At 53.2% G+C, this 16,229-nt stretch overlaps 9 protein-coding genes across 9 annotated transcripts; 5 read left to right on the top strand and 4 right to left on the bottom strand.

The window, feature by feature from the left end:
* Positions 1-459: 459 nt before the first annotated feature.
* On the bottom strand, positions 460-2,480 carry ACET3X_003869 (uncharacterized protein; the record flags this gene model as incomplete). Its single annotated transcript, XM_069450011.1, has 3 exons — positions 460-1,398; positions 1,446-2,287; positions 2,336-2,480. The coding sequence occupies 3 exons, from the start codon at positions 2,478-2,480 to the stop codon at positions 460-462; spliced, it is 1,926 nt and encodes a 641-aa protein (XP_069307847.1).
* Positions 2,481-2,904: 424 nt separating this feature from the next.
* Positions 2,905-3,770, top strand: ACET3X_003868 (uncharacterized protein; the record flags this gene model as incomplete). The annotated part of the gene is made up of 2 exons (XM_069450010.1): positions 2,905-3,201; positions 3,252-3,770. 2 exons carry the CDS (start codon positions 2,905-2,907, stop codon positions 3,768-3,770), a joined length of 816 nt encoding a protein of 271 aa, XP_069307846.1.
* A 529-nt stretch (positions 3,771-4,299) lies between these two features.
* Positions 4,300-5,159, top strand: ACET3X_003867 (uncharacterized protein; the record flags this gene model as incomplete). The annotated part of the gene is made up of 2 exons (XM_069450009.1): positions 4,300-4,349; positions 4,397-5,159. 2 exons carry the CDS (start codon positions 4,300-4,302, stop codon positions 5,157-5,159), a joined length of 813 nt encoding a protein of 270 aa, XP_069307845.1.
* A 181-nt stretch (positions 5,160-5,340) lies between these two features.
* Positions 5,341-6,537, bottom strand: ACET3X_003866 (uncharacterized protein; the record flags this gene model as incomplete). Its single annotated transcript, XM_069450008.1, has 1 exon — positions 5,341-6,537. The coding sequence occupies one exon, from the start codon at positions 6,535-6,537 to the stop codon at positions 5,341-5,343; it is 1,197 nt and encodes a 398-aa protein (XP_069307844.1).
* Positions 6,538-6,952: 415 nt separating this feature from the next.
* Positions 6,953-7,768, top strand: ACET3X_003865 (uncharacterized protein; the record flags this gene model as incomplete). Its single annotated transcript, XM_069450007.1, has 1 exon — positions 6,953-7,768. One exon carries the CDS (start codon positions 6,953-6,955, stop codon positions 7,766-7,768), a length of 816 nt encoding a protein of 271 aa, XP_069307843.1.
* A 352-nt stretch (positions 7,769-8,120) lies between these two features.
* ACET3X_003864 (uncharacterized protein) lies at positions 8,121-9,251 on the bottom strand (the record flags this gene model as incomplete). The annotated part of the gene is made up of 2 exons (XM_069450006.1): positions 8,121-8,677; positions 8,756-9,251. The coding sequence occupies 2 exons, from the start codon at positions 9,249-9,251 to the stop codon at positions 8,121-8,123; spliced, it is 1,053 nt and encodes a 350-aa protein (XP_069307842.1).
* A 417-nt stretch (positions 9,252-9,668) lies between these two features.
* On the top strand, positions 9,669-10,216 carry ACET3X_003863 (uncharacterized protein; the record flags this gene model as incomplete). The annotated part of the gene is made up of 3 exons (XM_069450004.1): positions 9,669-9,720; positions 9,822-10,021; positions 10,085-10,216. 3 exons carry the CDS (start codon positions 9,669-9,671, stop codon positions 10,214-10,216), a joined length of 384 nt encoding a protein of 127 aa, XP_069307841.1.
* Positions 10,217-10,372: 156 nt separating this feature from the next.
* On the bottom strand, positions 10,373-12,865 carry ACET3X_003862 (uncharacterized protein; the record flags this gene model as incomplete). Its single annotated transcript, XM_069450003.1, has 5 exons — positions 10,373-11,326; positions 11,375-11,578; positions 11,624-11,872; positions 11,906-12,688; positions 12,743-12,865. 5 exons carry the CDS (start codon positions 12,863-12,865, stop codon positions 10,373-10,375), a joined length of 2,313 nt encoding a protein of 770 aa, XP_069307840.1.
* Positions 12,866-12,922: 57 nt separating this feature from the next.
* ACET3X_003861 (uncharacterized protein) lies at positions 12,923-14,317 on the top strand (the record flags this gene model as incomplete). Its single annotated transcript, XM_069450002.1, has 6 exons — positions 12,923-12,928; positions 13,238-13,268; positions 13,571-13,877; positions 13,928-13,965; positions 14,207-14,242; positions 14,289-14,317. The coding sequence occupies 6 exons, from the start codon at positions 12,923-12,925 to the stop codon at positions 14,315-14,317; spliced, it is 447 nt and encodes a 148-aa protein (XP_069307839.1).
* Between the last annotated feature and the right edge of the window lie 1,912 nt (positions 14,318-16,229).

The following is a 16,229-nucleotide window of genomic DNA, read 5'->3' as shown; positions in this document are numbered from 1 at the left end:
TCCTTGGCTCTCGCAAAGGGTAACGATATCGATGCGGAGGACGCGCATAACGGAGTTTAGTGTGGGGCGCTACCGTATTTACCCCTGGGACGGACGTTGTTTGAAACAGCGAGCTCATGTCAGACACAGCCAATGACGGCTGCATGATGCTGCAATCTTATCGCGGCTGGCATTTTCCCAATTGGGGGATGCTGGTTGCGCAGTGTTTGATTTGTTGATGGAGACAGTTGATGGGTTCGCAATGAGTGCTGGGCTGGGCTTGGCTCATGCGATGTGCACCTGAATCGGTGGAGCCGACGCGTCTGTTTAGGCAACATGGCATTCTGCTGATGCGTTCGTCTGCAAGGGAACACATTCAGACTCGGTAATACTGATAATTGCAGACATATGAGATGGTATCACCGTTCCTTAGGGTTCATTCGTATATTCTTACAGATCGGTCATTCAGAAAACGGACTGCTACTGTTTGGCAGCCGCCTGAATCATCTCTGGTGCCTTCTTAACGCCCACAATCTTCTTTGCCTCCATGATCTCCACCTTACTCAGCCCCACGCCGCCCAGGTACTCGTTGAAGCTACTGAGAATCTTCTCAAGGCCTAGTCTGAGACACTCTCTGACTTCGTCTACTTCAGGAACCTTCTTCCTCTCCGCCTCCGGCTTGTTGAGCGTCTCAATGTCACTCGGATGGATTGGAGCTACTTCCATATACTCGTCAATCTTCTTGAGCGCAATGGTAAATACACGGACTATGCTTGGAATTCCTTGGTGGAAGCGACCCATACTGTCTTCAGCCAGTGAAAATACGGCAAGATTCGTCAGAGCAGTTGCGGCATTGCAGACTCGAGAAAGCTGAGAGTAGGGCGCGCCAAGAACGACAATGTTCGCTGTCCGTTGGAAGGAATGTTGGAACAGCACGCCGACTGGGGAGGAGACAAGCTTGTTGTAGTACGTCGTGAAGAATGATTCCGCCTCCTTGGCACCTTCTTGAGCCTTCTTCACTCCTCTGTTGATAGCTTCACGACTGTATGCTTGCTGTGCGTTGCCAGGGGCGCTATGTGACTTTGCAATGCTGGCTGTTGTTGCCTCGATATGTTCCCATCGAGTGGTCGGTTTTGGCGGTGCAGCGGATACCGGCTTGTCGTCCTTGAGTGGTTGTGCAATACGAGGGACCAAGTTGACAGGCCCAGCTGGCTGGTCCTGACCAGATCCACTGCTAGGCTGGTAGGCGGGATCAAGGCCAACGCTGACGCGATCGACCAGGAACTTGAGCTCTCCCAGACAAAGATCTGTAACCTGTTGATGTGTCGGCGCCTTCTTACGTTCCATTTCGCTGTAGATTGTCTTGCGGCGATCGGGAAAGGCATCCGTTATAAGGGCTAGTTCCCAGAAAGCGATGGCCTGGATGAGTTAGTACCGAACGACGCGGTTGAATGGTTTCGTCTTACCCTGACAGTATCCTTCTTCGACTTGAGTCCATTCAAGAGAGATCCATTGGGATCGGTGGAGTCGTTCGTAATAGGCACACCGTTCTTTAATGGTTCTTGCGCAATATACACGTCAAAGGTCTTGTTCACAAACTCCCAGATCACGACCAACAACGTTCCTTCGGTGATGAACATGAAGCACAGAGGCAGGAATGGCGCGAGCCCGGTTGGCGTCGAAGTCTTGGACAAGCTCCAGAGGTATCGACCGAAGCTGTAGTAGTAGCTCCAGATCAGGTTGCGGGTTCCAGCGAAGTAGAGAGCGAATCCGACAAGAGCAATAATCGAAGCCAGGGAGCTGGAATGGGTGGCAATGCCCTTGAGTTGTTTGTAAAGGATATTTCTCGGCTTGGGTGCTCGTCGCGCCTGCGTTGAAGCTGCCGCGTCACCCCGCTCCCTCTTAGGCTTCATAGCCTGCACCTCGATCTTATCGTAGTCGTTCCACAAGTGTACTCCCGACTGTGCCGCTGCCAGGACGTAAAAGAGGTAGCGCAGGTAAAGCGGCCTCTCGTTCAGTCGGAACCGCTCGTGCATGCGGCCCGCCTCGATGAAGTTGAGCCTGTCCTTGGCACCCCGCGACCAGATATACGTCTCTACAAACATCATTGCGGAGAAGGCGTAGGCGACGAGCGTGATCAGTGTCGCAGGGCGGAAGAAGTACTTTGTGAAGGTTTCCGCTCGAGTCTGTGTTTGGCGCTGGCCAACATGCCACTGGGCGACGCGAAGGACGTAGATGGTAAGGGCAGAGAGGAATATTAGGAGCGTTCGGATGCCCGTGAGCCCTAGAGGAAACCATAGCCACAGGACTGTGTAGAGTTAGTAGGTATCTTTGACATTCTTCCAGTGCATCTCACGGTTGTTCCATTCGCCCATCCAGCACGCGATCGCATAGCACAGCAGCAGCGTATAGCGGCTGGCCTTGTTGAATCTCCGGTGCAGAGCTGGCGTCAGGTAGTCTCTGTATGGGCGCACTTGGGTTCCGAGCGGTGCGAGCGCCATGTTTGCGAACGATTTGCGGTGAGAGAGTGTATGAGTGAGGAAGTGGCTATACCATAGCAAAGAAGCAAAAAGACGGCGTCGCGCCAATAGTCGATCGAACGCGCGGGTACGGGAGCGTGGAATACCTCAGCAGCAGTGAAAGCGCCCGACTTTGTTCAAACAAACATTGTTGATCGGCGGAGCTACCACCTGGGCCGACAGATGCGCGCTTACATAAGAGACCCGCCTGTGCCTTGTGCCATGTGCCCTTGGCCGCGGTCCTTCGTCATCGCCGCAGGAACCACCGAACACCCAACCTCCAGGTAGCCACGATTGGACCTCTGTACCAGGCTGCAGCAGCCATCCACACGATCGCACAGCTTCACGCATTCTCCCGATAGCTTCTGTTGGCAAACCGCCAGTGTCTGCCTCCCTGTCCGACAACATGTCGTTCCAACGCTCCAGCGCCCTCGAATCGCAACCCACAACATGGCGAAGGGACGACGATCCGTCCTACGCCGACGACCCAGAGTTCCGCGACTTCGCTGACAAGCTGTCCGACGACCTCTTCGCATTGACTCGCAACGTTGCCCGTCTGTCGCAAGAGACCGCCAAGCTAGGGACCAAGCACGAGACAGCCCGCGTGCGCGAGCGCGTGAAGACGACCGTCGAGGAGACATCGGACAAATTCAAAGAGCTCGGAGAGGGATTGAAGAAGATCACAACCTGGCCTGATGTCGGAGTATGGATGCACAGCCCGCGTGATGCAAGGCATTAGCTAACAGGAAACAGCCCTCGCAAAAGTTTACCCAGTCGAAGCTCCAGCGCGAATTCAAGGCCACGCTCACCGAGTTCCAACACCTCCAGAAGCAGGCGCTCGAGAAGGAGAAGCAATCGGCACAAGCGGCACGCACCGCCCTGCAAGACGTATCGTCGCCAAGCGAGGAGCGGGGAGGCGAGTTTGGCCAACACCAGGAGCAGGAGCAGCTGCGCTTGGCAAACCAGGATGAGGTCGACTTCCAGGAATCCATGATCATTGAGCGCGAATCCGAGATCCGCAACATTGAGCAATCAGTCGGCGAGCTCAACGAACTCTTCCGCGATGTAGCGCACATGGTACACGAGCAGGGAGCTCAACTCGACATCATCGAGGAGAACGTCGAGACCACCCACGACGCCTCGAGAGGCGCACATGTGAACCTCAAGCAAGCGAGCAACTACCAGAAAAGCGCGAGGAGCAAGGCATGCATTCTGTTACTTATCCTCGCTATCGTTTTGGTCATCATCATTCTCGCCGTTGTTCTCGACTAGATGATGCTTGCATGCTCTCTGTCATGGCTGCTTCTGTTTGTTTTTGGGCGTTGCATTGAATGCTCGGGAGGGATCTTATACCATGGTTTCCAGTGCTACGGTTCGTTGCATTCTAACTTCCTGTCGCTTTCGGATCTTGTCTCTGCCAACTCATCAGTCCGGCTTTCCATCGTATGTCGTGCAGTGGCTTTATGTTAGCCTCATCGCATCTAATCTACGTCTACCATTCTCACCTCACTATTGATCGCCTATCTTGGTGTTAGCCTGCTCGTCAATTTCAACCTTTCTGAAAAGATGGACACATTAGGGCACTTCCTCTCTCTCACACACCTCATTTACCGTCAACCCACTTACTGCTACCTCACTCACCGGCCCCTCACTTCCTTATATGAGTTGATCTCGATCTTTCTCTAGCCTTAAAACTCACAACTATTAATCTTCGAGTCAGGGACGTCAACACCTTTGATTCCTTCCACAACTGTATCGCCACAACTCCAGCGCCGTACCCAACAATACGAGAATCAGAACCATGACTACACCTCAATGTCCAATCAACAGGGACAGCCCGCCACAACATAGGTAGGAAGTTTTCAGTGACATGAGGCATACATCTAACAATGCACCAGTACTGCGGCACGACAAGGTACTTCCAGCAGCGTTGTTGTCGAAGTCGGTCCCGAATGCATAAAATACAACGTCCAGAAGGCATTCTTGACCCACTACTCGGAATACTTCTCAAAGGCACTGAGCGGAGCTTGGAAAGAAGCACAAGACCAGGTTGTCCGTCTTACCGACATTGAGCCAGCCATCTTCGGCCTATTCATCGAATGGCTATACACCCAAAACCTGCCCAATCTCACCACTCTTGACGCGAACAAGATCGATCGGTCTAGTGCATCGTGGAGGATCAAGCTGTACGTGTTCGCCGATCGATTCGCGGTGAGTCGATTGAGAACTGCTCTGAATCTGGAGATTGTGAAACGTGCAGCGCCTCCCCACACAATGATATGGGATTATGCTGTCATCAACTATGCTTTTGCGAACCTGTCCCCTACGGATCCGCTACTGGACCTTTTTGTGGATCTGTACTACATATACTGGGATGACATGGGCGATGAATTCGAAGACAAGGACAGGTTCGACGAATTGTCGCGCGAGTTTCTCTTGCGTTTCTTCAAGAGGGTGGGGACGGAGAGATATTTCCAGAAGCGATTTCGTGTTAGCAGTTTTTATGTTCTCGATCTCTGCAGCTACCACGAACATGCAACAGACCAGGAAAAGAGGGAATGTGGTCACCAATCCAAGCCACAACCCAAATTGATTCCGCTGGAACGGGGGCTCAGGGGTAGTAAGCGGGCAGAGAAGCAGGTGGTTCAGAACGGACGATGAATCGTATTCTCGCACTAGAGAAGACAGCCTCTGAGGATTGGGTGTATTTCAAGAATTCCTGGCCAAGTGTACGACTGTGGTTTGACCAAGGCCATTTCTTGGTCCTTTTCCGACTTGATAGCATTGTACTCTACACACGGGTATCTACTCAACATTGGCGATTTGGCTAGCCATAGCCGCTCTATGCGCTGTTAACGGGTTCACCCTTTTCATCAATCAAACTCTCCTCAGTCTTGACTGGACCCTCACCCACACCTGTCAAGATAACTCTGCTGACACCCTCCTCCAAGAATGTGATAGCAGGACCAGCGTCGAACTTGACCTTCTCGAGCGCGTCAGCATTAGCCTGAACAGCCTGGCCCCTCTCGCCTTGCCATCCATCTTTCTCGTTCAGAATCTGCTTGAACAGACCTGCAACCTCCTTCTCGTTCTCCTCGAGGTAATATACAACAGCATTTGGGCCGGCATCGAAGGTGTACGCAGCGATGATCTTGCCCGCGGCAGCGTTGATGCTCTCGACAACCTTGATGGCTGCTCGGGAGACGTCGTTGAGGTAGAAGATGGGAGGGAAGGTGTCCAGGCACGTGGCGTGGAAAGAGTTGCTGTCCATCATGGTGATCTTGCCGAAGGCCTCAAAGTCCTTGTTCTGGATGGCCTCCTGCATCTCCTTCATGCGTCGTGGCACCGTCTCTGTGGCTCTTGACTGGAAGAGGCTGGAGGTAGCGACGGTGGTCTGCATGCCAGTGGTACTTGACACGCCCTTCTTGGCTGCGCTGACAACCAGGATGACTGCGCGCATGTTGGGCCAGTGGCTTGCGGGCGCGACCTGGAAAGCAACGCTGTCGCTGCCATCTGAAGCAGAGCCTTGTTCCCAGCCTACGTATCCACCAAACAGCGATCGGCACGCTGAGCCCGAGCCCTGTCTTGCGATGCGGGAAAGGTCCGTGGGCGAAGAGGGCAGCTCGTAGAGGTTTGCAATGGCGCGGACAAGCGCAGCGAAACCGGCAGCCGAACTAGCCAGTCCAGCAGCGGTGGGGAAGTTGTTCTCGGAAACAATGCGCAGAGGAAGGTCGGCGAGTTTAGCGAGACCCGAGTCTTTCTCCTCGAGTTGTTTCCTCAGGGCCCTCAGCTCCCTGAAGCATGCTTGTGTCCTTGCACCGGAGACATCTTGCGATTGACCGTTGAGGAGAAGCGTGTCCTCTTTCGGGTAGGTAGACGAGCAAGAGGCGGTGGTGTGGGTACGGAGGTCGGACTGCGCGAGGGTGACGCTGAGGGACGAGTTGGTAGGGAGATTGAGCTTGGGGTCGCGCTTTCCCCAGTACTTGATAACAGCAATGTTTACGGGAGCAGTAGTGCTGGCACGGTGGATGTCGGACATCTTGAGGTTTGCTAGACAAGACAGAGAAAAAGGAGTAAATCACAAAGGGCAGCGGTGAAAGTCGGGGGGTTTTGGTGCAGGTGGGGTTCTGTTTATACCGGTATGCAGGGTCTAGTTGGATGCGGTCTAGAAAGCGCGGATCCAAGACAGTGACTTGGGAAAGCGGAACTATCCGTCGCGGTGACCATTTTGACAGGTTGGGTCTTGGAAATTAATTACCTACTATAGACTTTGTTCTGTATGCAGAAAGACAAGCGCGCTGGACACGTCTGCAGCGTCAAATCGCGATGGTCCCAAAGCAGCCAATCAGCACCAGACCATTTCCGCAAAGGCCCGTGCCCAAGATTTCTCGACCTGCTTCCGTCACCATCCCGAGTCTCTCGGAATCTCCAGTCCTCACATATTCTCCGCCATAATGTCTTCACGAGACGACCCAGCCGCAGCCTGTCCAGTCGACCACAAGACTCGCGAAGCATGGCTCGCCCAAGCCCGCGCCCAAAATGCCAATGCACCCTCAAATCCTCATAGCACACCCATACCAACACCCGCCGCCCCGCCAGCGCCCTCACAATCCTCCGTCCAGCAATCATGCGACTCCTCTTCCCTAGACCAAAGCACAACGTCCCCACCCCCTTCACATGCAAGCATCCTCTCCCAAATACGTCTCGGCACCGACCGCGAAGTCAGCACAATACCACGCGCCCTCCCCGACAACCTCGCCGCGCCAACCACACCCGATGCCCGCCCAGCAAACAACGAGCGCGACACAGGCTCCGACAAGAAGACAGGAAACTGGATCTACCCCTCTGAGCAAATGTTCTTCGACGCAATGCGCCGCAAATCCTACGACCCCTCTGCCCCAGACATGCGCACCATAGTCCCCATCCACAACGCCGTCAATGAGCGCGCCTGGCATGAGATCAAGTCCTGGGAGGCGAATCGCGGCGCGGAGAAATGCGGAGGACCTAAGCTTGCTTCCTTTTCTGGGTTAAGCACTAGTTTGACACCCAGAGCACGGTGGAAGAGTCTGATGGGGTATCAGCCGCCGTTTGATAGACACGATTGGGTTGTGGATCGCTGTGGGACGAAGATTGAGTATGTGATTGATTTCTATGCGGGGAGAGACGAGGGAAAGGCGGGGAAGGCGTTGAACTTTTATTTGGATGTAAGGCCCAAGTTGAATAGTTGGGAGGGTGTCAAAATGAGGATTGCTAGGTTCTGGGGTTTCTAGATATAGAGACGAGGGAAAAAGTGGAGAGTGTAGGATACCATGTATGTATGTAAGATTAGGGCTGGAGTATCGCACCGGACGAGTATCATGACGAGTATGAGAAGATGTATATAAGAATGCGGAAAGGCAATAGGGTAACTTCGCTCAAGAAGGGAACATCCTGCGCCTCGACGCGCGGCTGATGCTATCAAACGCCTCTATACGCCATGCGTGCATCTGAGACTAATCATATCCCCAAGGCAACTCCCTCAAAAGACCGCTCAAGCCGACCATTCGCCAGCAAGGAGACACTGTACGTACAGCCAAAACTACAAACAAGTCTATCCAGATCAAACGTACCAAGGCTCCTGACTTAGTACACTTCCAGTCCCAACTTCCTAAGCTTATTACAGTTCTTCAACTCCATGTTTCGCGCCTTGTTCATAGCTTCTTGGTCCACACTGAACCAACCCTGCGCTTCCTCCATTGCTCTCCTCTGCTTAACCCGCTCGTTCTGACACCGCGTATTGGTAATGTGAACATACTGATTCTCAGCCTGCTCATCCAATTTCCGCCACTTTTTCGGCGTGTAGTCGTGGACGTCCTTGGGATCGACAAAGTAGTCTACCTTTATCCGTGAGGATACGCGCTTCATTGTGTTCGGGGTTCGGGGGGTTTCAAAGACAAGGCTGGGGCCTGCGGATGTGGTACTCGAGCCGGAGAAGAGGGAGGAGAGGAGAGGTAGGACGAAGAGGAAGAGGAGAGGAAGGAGATTTGCAAAAGCTGAGGAGACATTCTGTTGGCCTTCGGAGCCGGGCGGCACAGCGGTTCCGGGGCGTCTGCGTGGTCGGCCGCCACCGAATTGGTGAACGCGTACGCCAGGGCCGCCACCTAGGTTGAAGACAAAGCCTGGTCCTGTGTCCATGCCGCCTGTAAAGTGTTAGTCTTTGATCGACTGACTCGACTTATCACCAGCACCAGGTTCTGGTCGAATGGGTGAGTACATACCAAAAGGCCCTCCGAAAGCACCACCAAAGAACTGCCTAAACAGCTCTTCGGGTGTCATCTCGTCCTCAAAGCCTCCTCTCCTTGCGAACCCGTTTCCGAATGGACTCGCGCCACCTCCACCGTTCGCACTAGCATGCGCTCTAGGATCGAACCTCGCATCGGGATCTCCGCCAAATTGATCGTACTTCTTCTTCTTATCCGGATCACTCAGCACTTGAAACGCCTTGCTGACCAGCTTGAACGCCTCATCCGCGCCGTCGTACCCATTCTTATCCGGATGCGTAAGGAGCGAGAGCTTGCGGTACGCCTTTTTGATATCCGAGTCTGAACAGGTGGTCTTGACTTCTTCGAGGCCGAGGATCTTGTAGTAGGCTGTTGGCGCACACGATTTGATGCGTATTACGGCGGCTTTTTGCTCCACGGTAAAGGCTCGGCCGGCGCTGCCGTCATGGTGGTCGCGCGATTTGGCGTCGGAGCCAGAGGTTCTTGCGGACATTGTTTGGCGGACGAGTTTATGTGTGTGGGGTATTGGTGTTTACGGGGTGGGAGACTGTGCTGCCGGACGGGCAGCGGTGTCGAAGGGAGGCCGATGCGCAAGTGTGGGCGGCCGGCAGTGCTACAACGATGGTTGCAAGGTGTGTGCGTTGATTATGATGTCGTCTAGGGGACACGGTTGTAGTCGCATTAGTCGTAATAGGCGTGTTATCTGCCTCTGTTGAAGTTCGCGGGTTCCGAAGGCCAGTTTCCAGGTGCTGGGTTGGCACGGGCTGACGGTCCACTTGCCGGACTAACGTCATTCAATTTCACCCAATCTCAACCCATGTACCCTCCAACGATTGTTCCCTCAGCACCGAATCCGTTCACCCAGCCATAAACTCTTTCATCGAAACCGAGAAGTGTTACGAGCCCCACAATGACTGAACAACCAAAGCAATCCGTGCTCCAATCGCTGAGGAATTGGGGAGGTACGTTCGCATGTCACTTCCTGATTCATCTTGTCATTCACGTGTCTTACTCTGGCCTTGATATCCCGATACAAGATGACTGACTTACTGCTCTCTTGTAGAGAACTCTGTACCGCCAACACTCCTGGCGACCTTAATCACAGCTCAACATGCGCGTCCGTTCCAGTTTTTCCCTATGACGTTTACACCCGTCCTGCTTTTTTCCTCCTACTTGAACCTGAGCAACTACAAAACCGACGCTGCCGGTATCACGGCTGCATGGAGTGGTCTTTATGCATTGCTGGCCATGCGGAGAAGTCAGGTATGCTTGGATCGCTTTACCAAATGCGTGCTCAGACAGTGGCAAAAGCTAATCGAACACTAGGGTATCAAGAACAAGTTCAGTGCTCGCGGCATAGTAAGAGGAGGATCACTTGCTCTCTGCGCAATTAATGTCGCAGGTTGTGGATTAGCCTACACGTTTGGCAAGCGAGAAAAGGAGGAGAAGAAGGCATAGAAGTCGACGACGCTATCACGTGTAACATTATGTATCCCTAAGATTGTATGCTCTAAAATTTCCATCTGGTCTGATTGAGACTTACCAGGTTTGACCCATCGCAAGGACGCCGTCGCTATGCTGAACAATGGACATCATTTGCAAGACACCGTACCACTACCAGGCGTCACCCCAGCCTTCTTCTTCGTCTTCATTCGCTTTCGGTTCTTCTTTCTTGACCTCTTTCTTGGGCGGCACGATCACTTTCCTCGTCGCTCCCGTTGTGCTCGACTTGCTTCCAACCGCCGGTCTCGCTGTCTTTGCTGCTGGCGTTGCTGATTTAATAAGACCCTTGGGGAGAGCACTCTTCGTCGTCTTCTTCGCATTGGATTGTGCTGCTAACCAACCCGCAAAATCTGGCTCGCCTTTGTCGTCGTATGACGTCGTAGATTCTGGCTTCGACACGGCTGGTGTGCCCCATGGATCCTCTTCCTCTTGTGGTTTGTCCTCTGCATCGGCGAAGCCGCCCCAATCGTTGTTGAAATCCTCTGCCTCGTCATCAAAGGCCGCCGCTGGATCTGGTGACCTTATAGTAGGAATCGATGCTGTACTCTTAGCGCTATGAAGGGGCATTCCTGGCTTTGTCGACATCGGAACTGGTGGTTTGCTGGTCGTCATAACAGCTGGTGGCACTGAGGACGATCTTTGATCTGCTGCTCCGTTCGTTGTTGAGCTGGCCTGTATCTCGCCAGCTGTAGATGCTAGTTTGTTGGTAAAGCTTGATATAGCCCAACCGGTCCACGAGGTGCCATTCGCGGGGGTTCCTATGCGTGGAGTGGATTCCCCGCCAGACGCAAGGCCTGGCGATGGAAGTACCGTATCCGGCATTGTAGCAGCAAATTTACGGATACGGGCGATGTAGATGTCAACACTCTTCTGCGCTTGATCACGGATGAGCTTCTCCTTGTCCACCAGCGATGGACACATAATAGGGAGGAGCTTGGTTGCACAGTCATCCTCACTGAAGAGATCGGCTGTCGCGGCCAGCGCCAGGAGGGCAGCGTTCCGGGCGTGCACAAACGGATCACGGAGCGAGCGAGAGAACGCAGCAGCAAGAACCTTGGCTCGACTCTGCATATGTCAGCATCTGCTCTGTGTCTCGAACATACCGGCACGTACACTAGCTCCCAAATTTCGGGCAATCTTGCCTAGACAAATTGTGGTGTTCGTCCGAATGCCAGGCTGCTCGTCGTTCGCCGTTTTTGCTAGATGGCGAAGAAGCTCACCATTCACTACCCGGTCCGAAAGCTTGGGTACTACTGTGAGGATAGCCTTTACAGTCTGTTCTCTCACTACGGGTGCAATATCTGAAAAGCCAGTCACCTGGTGGGGTTAGCATATGCGTGATAGTGCCTAACTGGTGCCTACCATCTGCGGGAAGATCTTGTCGGTGACAAGCTTTTGAGGCAAGTGGTCAATCATGAGCGGCAAATTGTCCAACAAGCAGACTCGGATTGCTCGGTCTGGGTTTCCGAAGAGTCGCACCACAACTGGCGTAATCTGGCTCTCGTATTCTTCATCTGACAGCTTCTGCCCTATCTGCATGACAGTGCCGAAGACTTTGGCGCCTCCGCCTCCGAACTCGACTGATTTGAGTAGCTCGGGAAGAACCTTCATCTTGAAGAAGTCTGTAGGAAAGTCGTCTGCGACCGCGTCCAGCTTTCCAAGCAACTCGTTTCGCTCATCCTCGGCCTTCAGTCCCAGATTCTCAATGTCGTCCGTGACTTGGATCAGAGGCGTCTGAAAAAAGCCTCCGATGCGCTTTCCCTGGTCCAAGAACTGGCCCACGCTCATGCGTGACTTTGGATTCGGGTTGAGGAGGCGTTTGTACGACTGGTGCATAGATGGGGGAATGCTCTTCATTTGCCCTAACTGCTCGCTGCTGTTGTAGCTGCCGTTGAAGACCTCGAAGATGAGAACACCAAAGTTGTATGCATCTACTGCGTGCGTCGGGTTCTGCTTAACAACCTCCCACCCTCCTTTCGAAACCTCGGGCGCCATGTACCGTCCCGCATCTGGTATGAGACCACCGTAGGTCGGTAGGATTGAATCATCCTCTTTGACGGAGCTCAGCGCATCAAAGCCGCCAAGTTTCCACTCGCCACTTTCGCTGAAGAATATCGAGGCTGGACGGATGCAGCCATGTATGGACGCAGCGTCGGCATTTACGAACTTGAGCGTCTTCGCAATGTTGTGTAGCCCCCATTTGGTCGTCTCTTCCGTCAGACTCTTTCTCTTGACGTGCCAGCTCAGCGGGCTTAGTCGCTCGGTCGCGATGTAGATATACGTCTCCGTCTCTACTGTGTCTAGGACCTTTACAACCCCTGGATGACGCAGCGTTCGTAGCTTGCGCAGCGCATTGCGAGCGAGGGGTAATCGCGACTTGTTGGCGGTCACGTCGAAGGAGAAGATGCTACATTTAGAGCCATCTTCCTAGCAGGTGGATGTTAGCAAGCGGCTATGCATGTGCAGACCTCCGGGCCATACTCGCTTTGTGCCGTTGTGCAGTGTCCAGATGGAGTCGTTCAAGTCGACCCGATCACCAAATGTGTAGCCAAATGCAGGGCCTTTTGAGATGGCAGACGCAACCGCCGACTTTAGGAAATCCATAGCAGCAGCTTGGAGTTACGCGCTGCAGTAGAGTTGGTGAGTCTCAGCAACGAGTACATGCAGGTGCACTTTCCGGTAGAGGCCAGATGCGCCTGCCCCACCGGGTCATCGGCACGTGATAGCGCGACGGACCCCGAAGGCTGAACCTTGATTCTTTCTTGTTGTTAGCACCGCCCGCCGCACTACACGACCATCTGTGTATCGCCGCCTCCGCCGCCAGCCTCGCTCCTTCCTCTCACTTGGGCGCATGGTGCATTACACAGTCCGCATGGCTGGACGCAGGCCGCCCTTACGTCGTCTTTCCCCCTCTGCCACGCGGAGTCGGCACCTCGTTCTGGACGCGTCTCGTGTGGCCAAGCTCACTCTCTGCAGTATCGAGTCAGCGGACTGAACCACATAAAAAGTAAGTTGCAAAATGCACCGACACTTGGCCTGTACCCTTCTCTCATGATGACTACTGGTAAAAGGTTAGATCGCAGAGCATTGTGATGGTTCTCCTTTGATCCTGCTGCGTGGCATGGCACGTCGCGGGAGTCACTGCCTGCACGTGCCTGCCCGTTGAAGAAGCAAAGCGGAAGCCTCCAATGCTGCGAAATGCTGCCGTGTAACAACAAACTGAAAAGAGCTGATTCATCTCCTTCATCGTCACTTGGCTTACTCAAAGACAATTACAAAGCATGCGCTAACATGCACGTACTATCTCAGGTGTCACCTCTTGCTTTCACACATTATTTCAGATGGACGATCATGATGGCGAGCGACGGGAACCCTTTCAAAGTCGGGCTAAGTCATCACATCATGGCCGATCCGGTGTTGGCACCAAGATAGACTCCGAAAAGCCTCGTACTGTGAGCGAAAGCCATGGACAACCAAGCCGAAAGGGCTCGATATCACCGCCCCCGCTGAAGCGTCAACGTACAACATACGAAAATTTCAGCTCAGAGACACGTGGCCCACGTTCCACAAATCGACAAGCGCATCTGCCAACTAGCTCTGCTGCACTCAGGCACAGGTATGGCAGAATTCAAAGTAATCTCTAGCCACGCTGACATGTGTCCCTAGCTTTGGTGGGCACACCCAAACTGCGTCAGCTGCACCAAGTCAGCGGAAGCCAAATACGTTCCCAGTATCAAAGTCGTTCCCAGCACCACCTGCTCCACATAGGCAAGACAACCGGGATACTCACCGAAATTCACAAAGTCGCCTTGCACCTCGTCCAAGACGACCTTCGAAGCCCGTCACATTGGGTAAATCTGTATGTCGGATTTGTGAGAAGAGCAGTGCCACGAGCTTCAACCCAATTGTTTCGTGTTCGGAATGCTCCACGTCTTACCATGATAGCTGCCGAAAGCCTTCACTTGCTCCTGGTGCTGATCCGTAAGGTACGCATACACCCACCATTGGCAAAGACTGACAGCGACAGGCAACACTGGAGATGCTCCTTGTGTTTAAGCGATGGTGGAATGCGTAAGGATCTCAGCATGTCTTCGGCGCTGGCGCCCGCCAGTCACTCCGTCGTGAGAGACATATTTAAGCCAAGATATGCTCAACCAGCTCTAGATGACACGTCGTCAAGTTGTCTTCTCAAGAAGAAATTTGCCACGCATGTCAAACCTGAGCCCACTCGACTTACTACAAACACCACCACTACTGACGAACTTATCCAACCCAAGAAGGCCCCGAGCCCACCTCAGCCGCCTGCACCAAAGCCGCTCAATCACACGGAGATTCCCAACACACCATCGCAGGGCTCAAGTCAGATTGAAAGCTCCATGCCTGATAACCCATTCAGACATCTTCGTAACGACCATATTTCTCAACAATCCCACCATATGCAAGATGATGAAAATGCCTTGCCTCTGGACGCCCCAGTACATGCCACAATACCCACTCCTCCATTGACTGATTGTTCGACTTGTCAAAGGCAAGGTGTCTCGGCTCGGTCTGCAAAGAATGGTGTCCAGTGTTCTAGCTGTCGCATCAACAAACGTTTCGCCGAGACAGGAAGGCTAGAGATACCTGAAACTCCAAACGGCGACACTAGTGACAAGGCATCACTTTTGCCAACAAGTTCAGGGAGTCTGACTGCTTGTATCTCAGCTCCAGCCGTGGATGATTCTGTATCGAATATGGTTTCTTCACCACATGATCTGGCCAGATCAAGAGCCAAGCCTGAATTGGCAACGTTCGGGGCCAGCCCTTTGTCCTGGTTTGATCCAGAGCAAGTAAAATCCTTACCGGAAGTCGATAAGGTTCGTGATGACGAATCGTGCTGCATATCTACCGCAGACATACAGGCTACAGATAACACGGCCACATCTCATGAGACCTCTCTTGGGCAAAGCATGCCCATAGAGATGGGCCAGATTGCTAATATCAATGAACAGAAGACTGCCCTAAATGTGGAGCAAGTATTGCAAAGGGAAACAGTTCGCGACAACAATTCATTGCCGCAAGTTGATATGCAACGTGAGAACTGTACTCCACCTACTGATAATTTAAACCATGATGAACCCTCGAGGACTCCTGAGCCTGACAGCACCAATAGCACTTCAACCAGCAATTTAGTTATGCAAGAAGATAGTGAGCCTCGAAAGCCGGCAGCCGCGCTCGTAGGGTCTCTCGAATCGAGCTTAGATATCATGTCCCAGCAAACTTGGGCTGAACGTACGACGGGTCGAGTGGTTCCTATATCGTCTGTAGAAGAGCAGGCACCATCAGTTTTGGAGTCGAGAGAAACGCCCGAAGATATCTCCGTTCCGATAGACCCCAACGTCTCTTTGAGGCCGACTCGGGCAAGCACAGGTTCGCCGGCACCCGATGAAAGTCTCAGCCACCGCGCATTAGTCAGGATAGCACTGGTTTGTGCGAAAGGCACAGGGTTGACTGCCCTGCAAGTCATCGACTGGTTGGCTTCAAAATTTCCTCACCTGCAAAAGGGCCAGGGTGGTTGGGAGAAGACCACCAGAGCTGTGCTCTCCCTTCTACCTGAAATCCGCGGCGTGAAACCTTGGAATCAACCGGTTCTGTACAGCTTTGCCAGTGCAGCTCTAAAAGCAGAGAACGAGGAACGATATCGAAGCTACCTTCCAACGATTCCAGTATCGGGACCTCAAGGTAGTAATACCAAGGCCAGAAAGAGCGTACAACGACAGCACGAGACAGACGCTGTTATCCAAGAAGAGCATGTCCAGGATAAGCCACCCATTCCGATTAAGAGCTGTGCTACAAAAGCTATCAAGAGTGCACCAAGTCGCCGAAATGTTACAACACACCAGTCTGTTCCACTACCTCTGGTTCCCGAAGGAACACATTCCCACGATCCTGTTTCAGCGCCCGTGACCAAGCCTGTTGAAATCGACAC

Source organism: Alternaria dauci, chromosome 3, assembly GCF_042100115.1.
Source record: "Alternaria dauci strain A2016 chromosome 3, whole genome shotgun sequence".
Taxonomy (NCBI): Eukaryota; Fungi; Ascomycota; class Dothideomycetes; order Pleosporales; family Pleosporaceae; genus Alternaria; species Alternaria dauci.
This window is presented reverse-complemented; position numbering and strand designations above follow the sequence as displayed.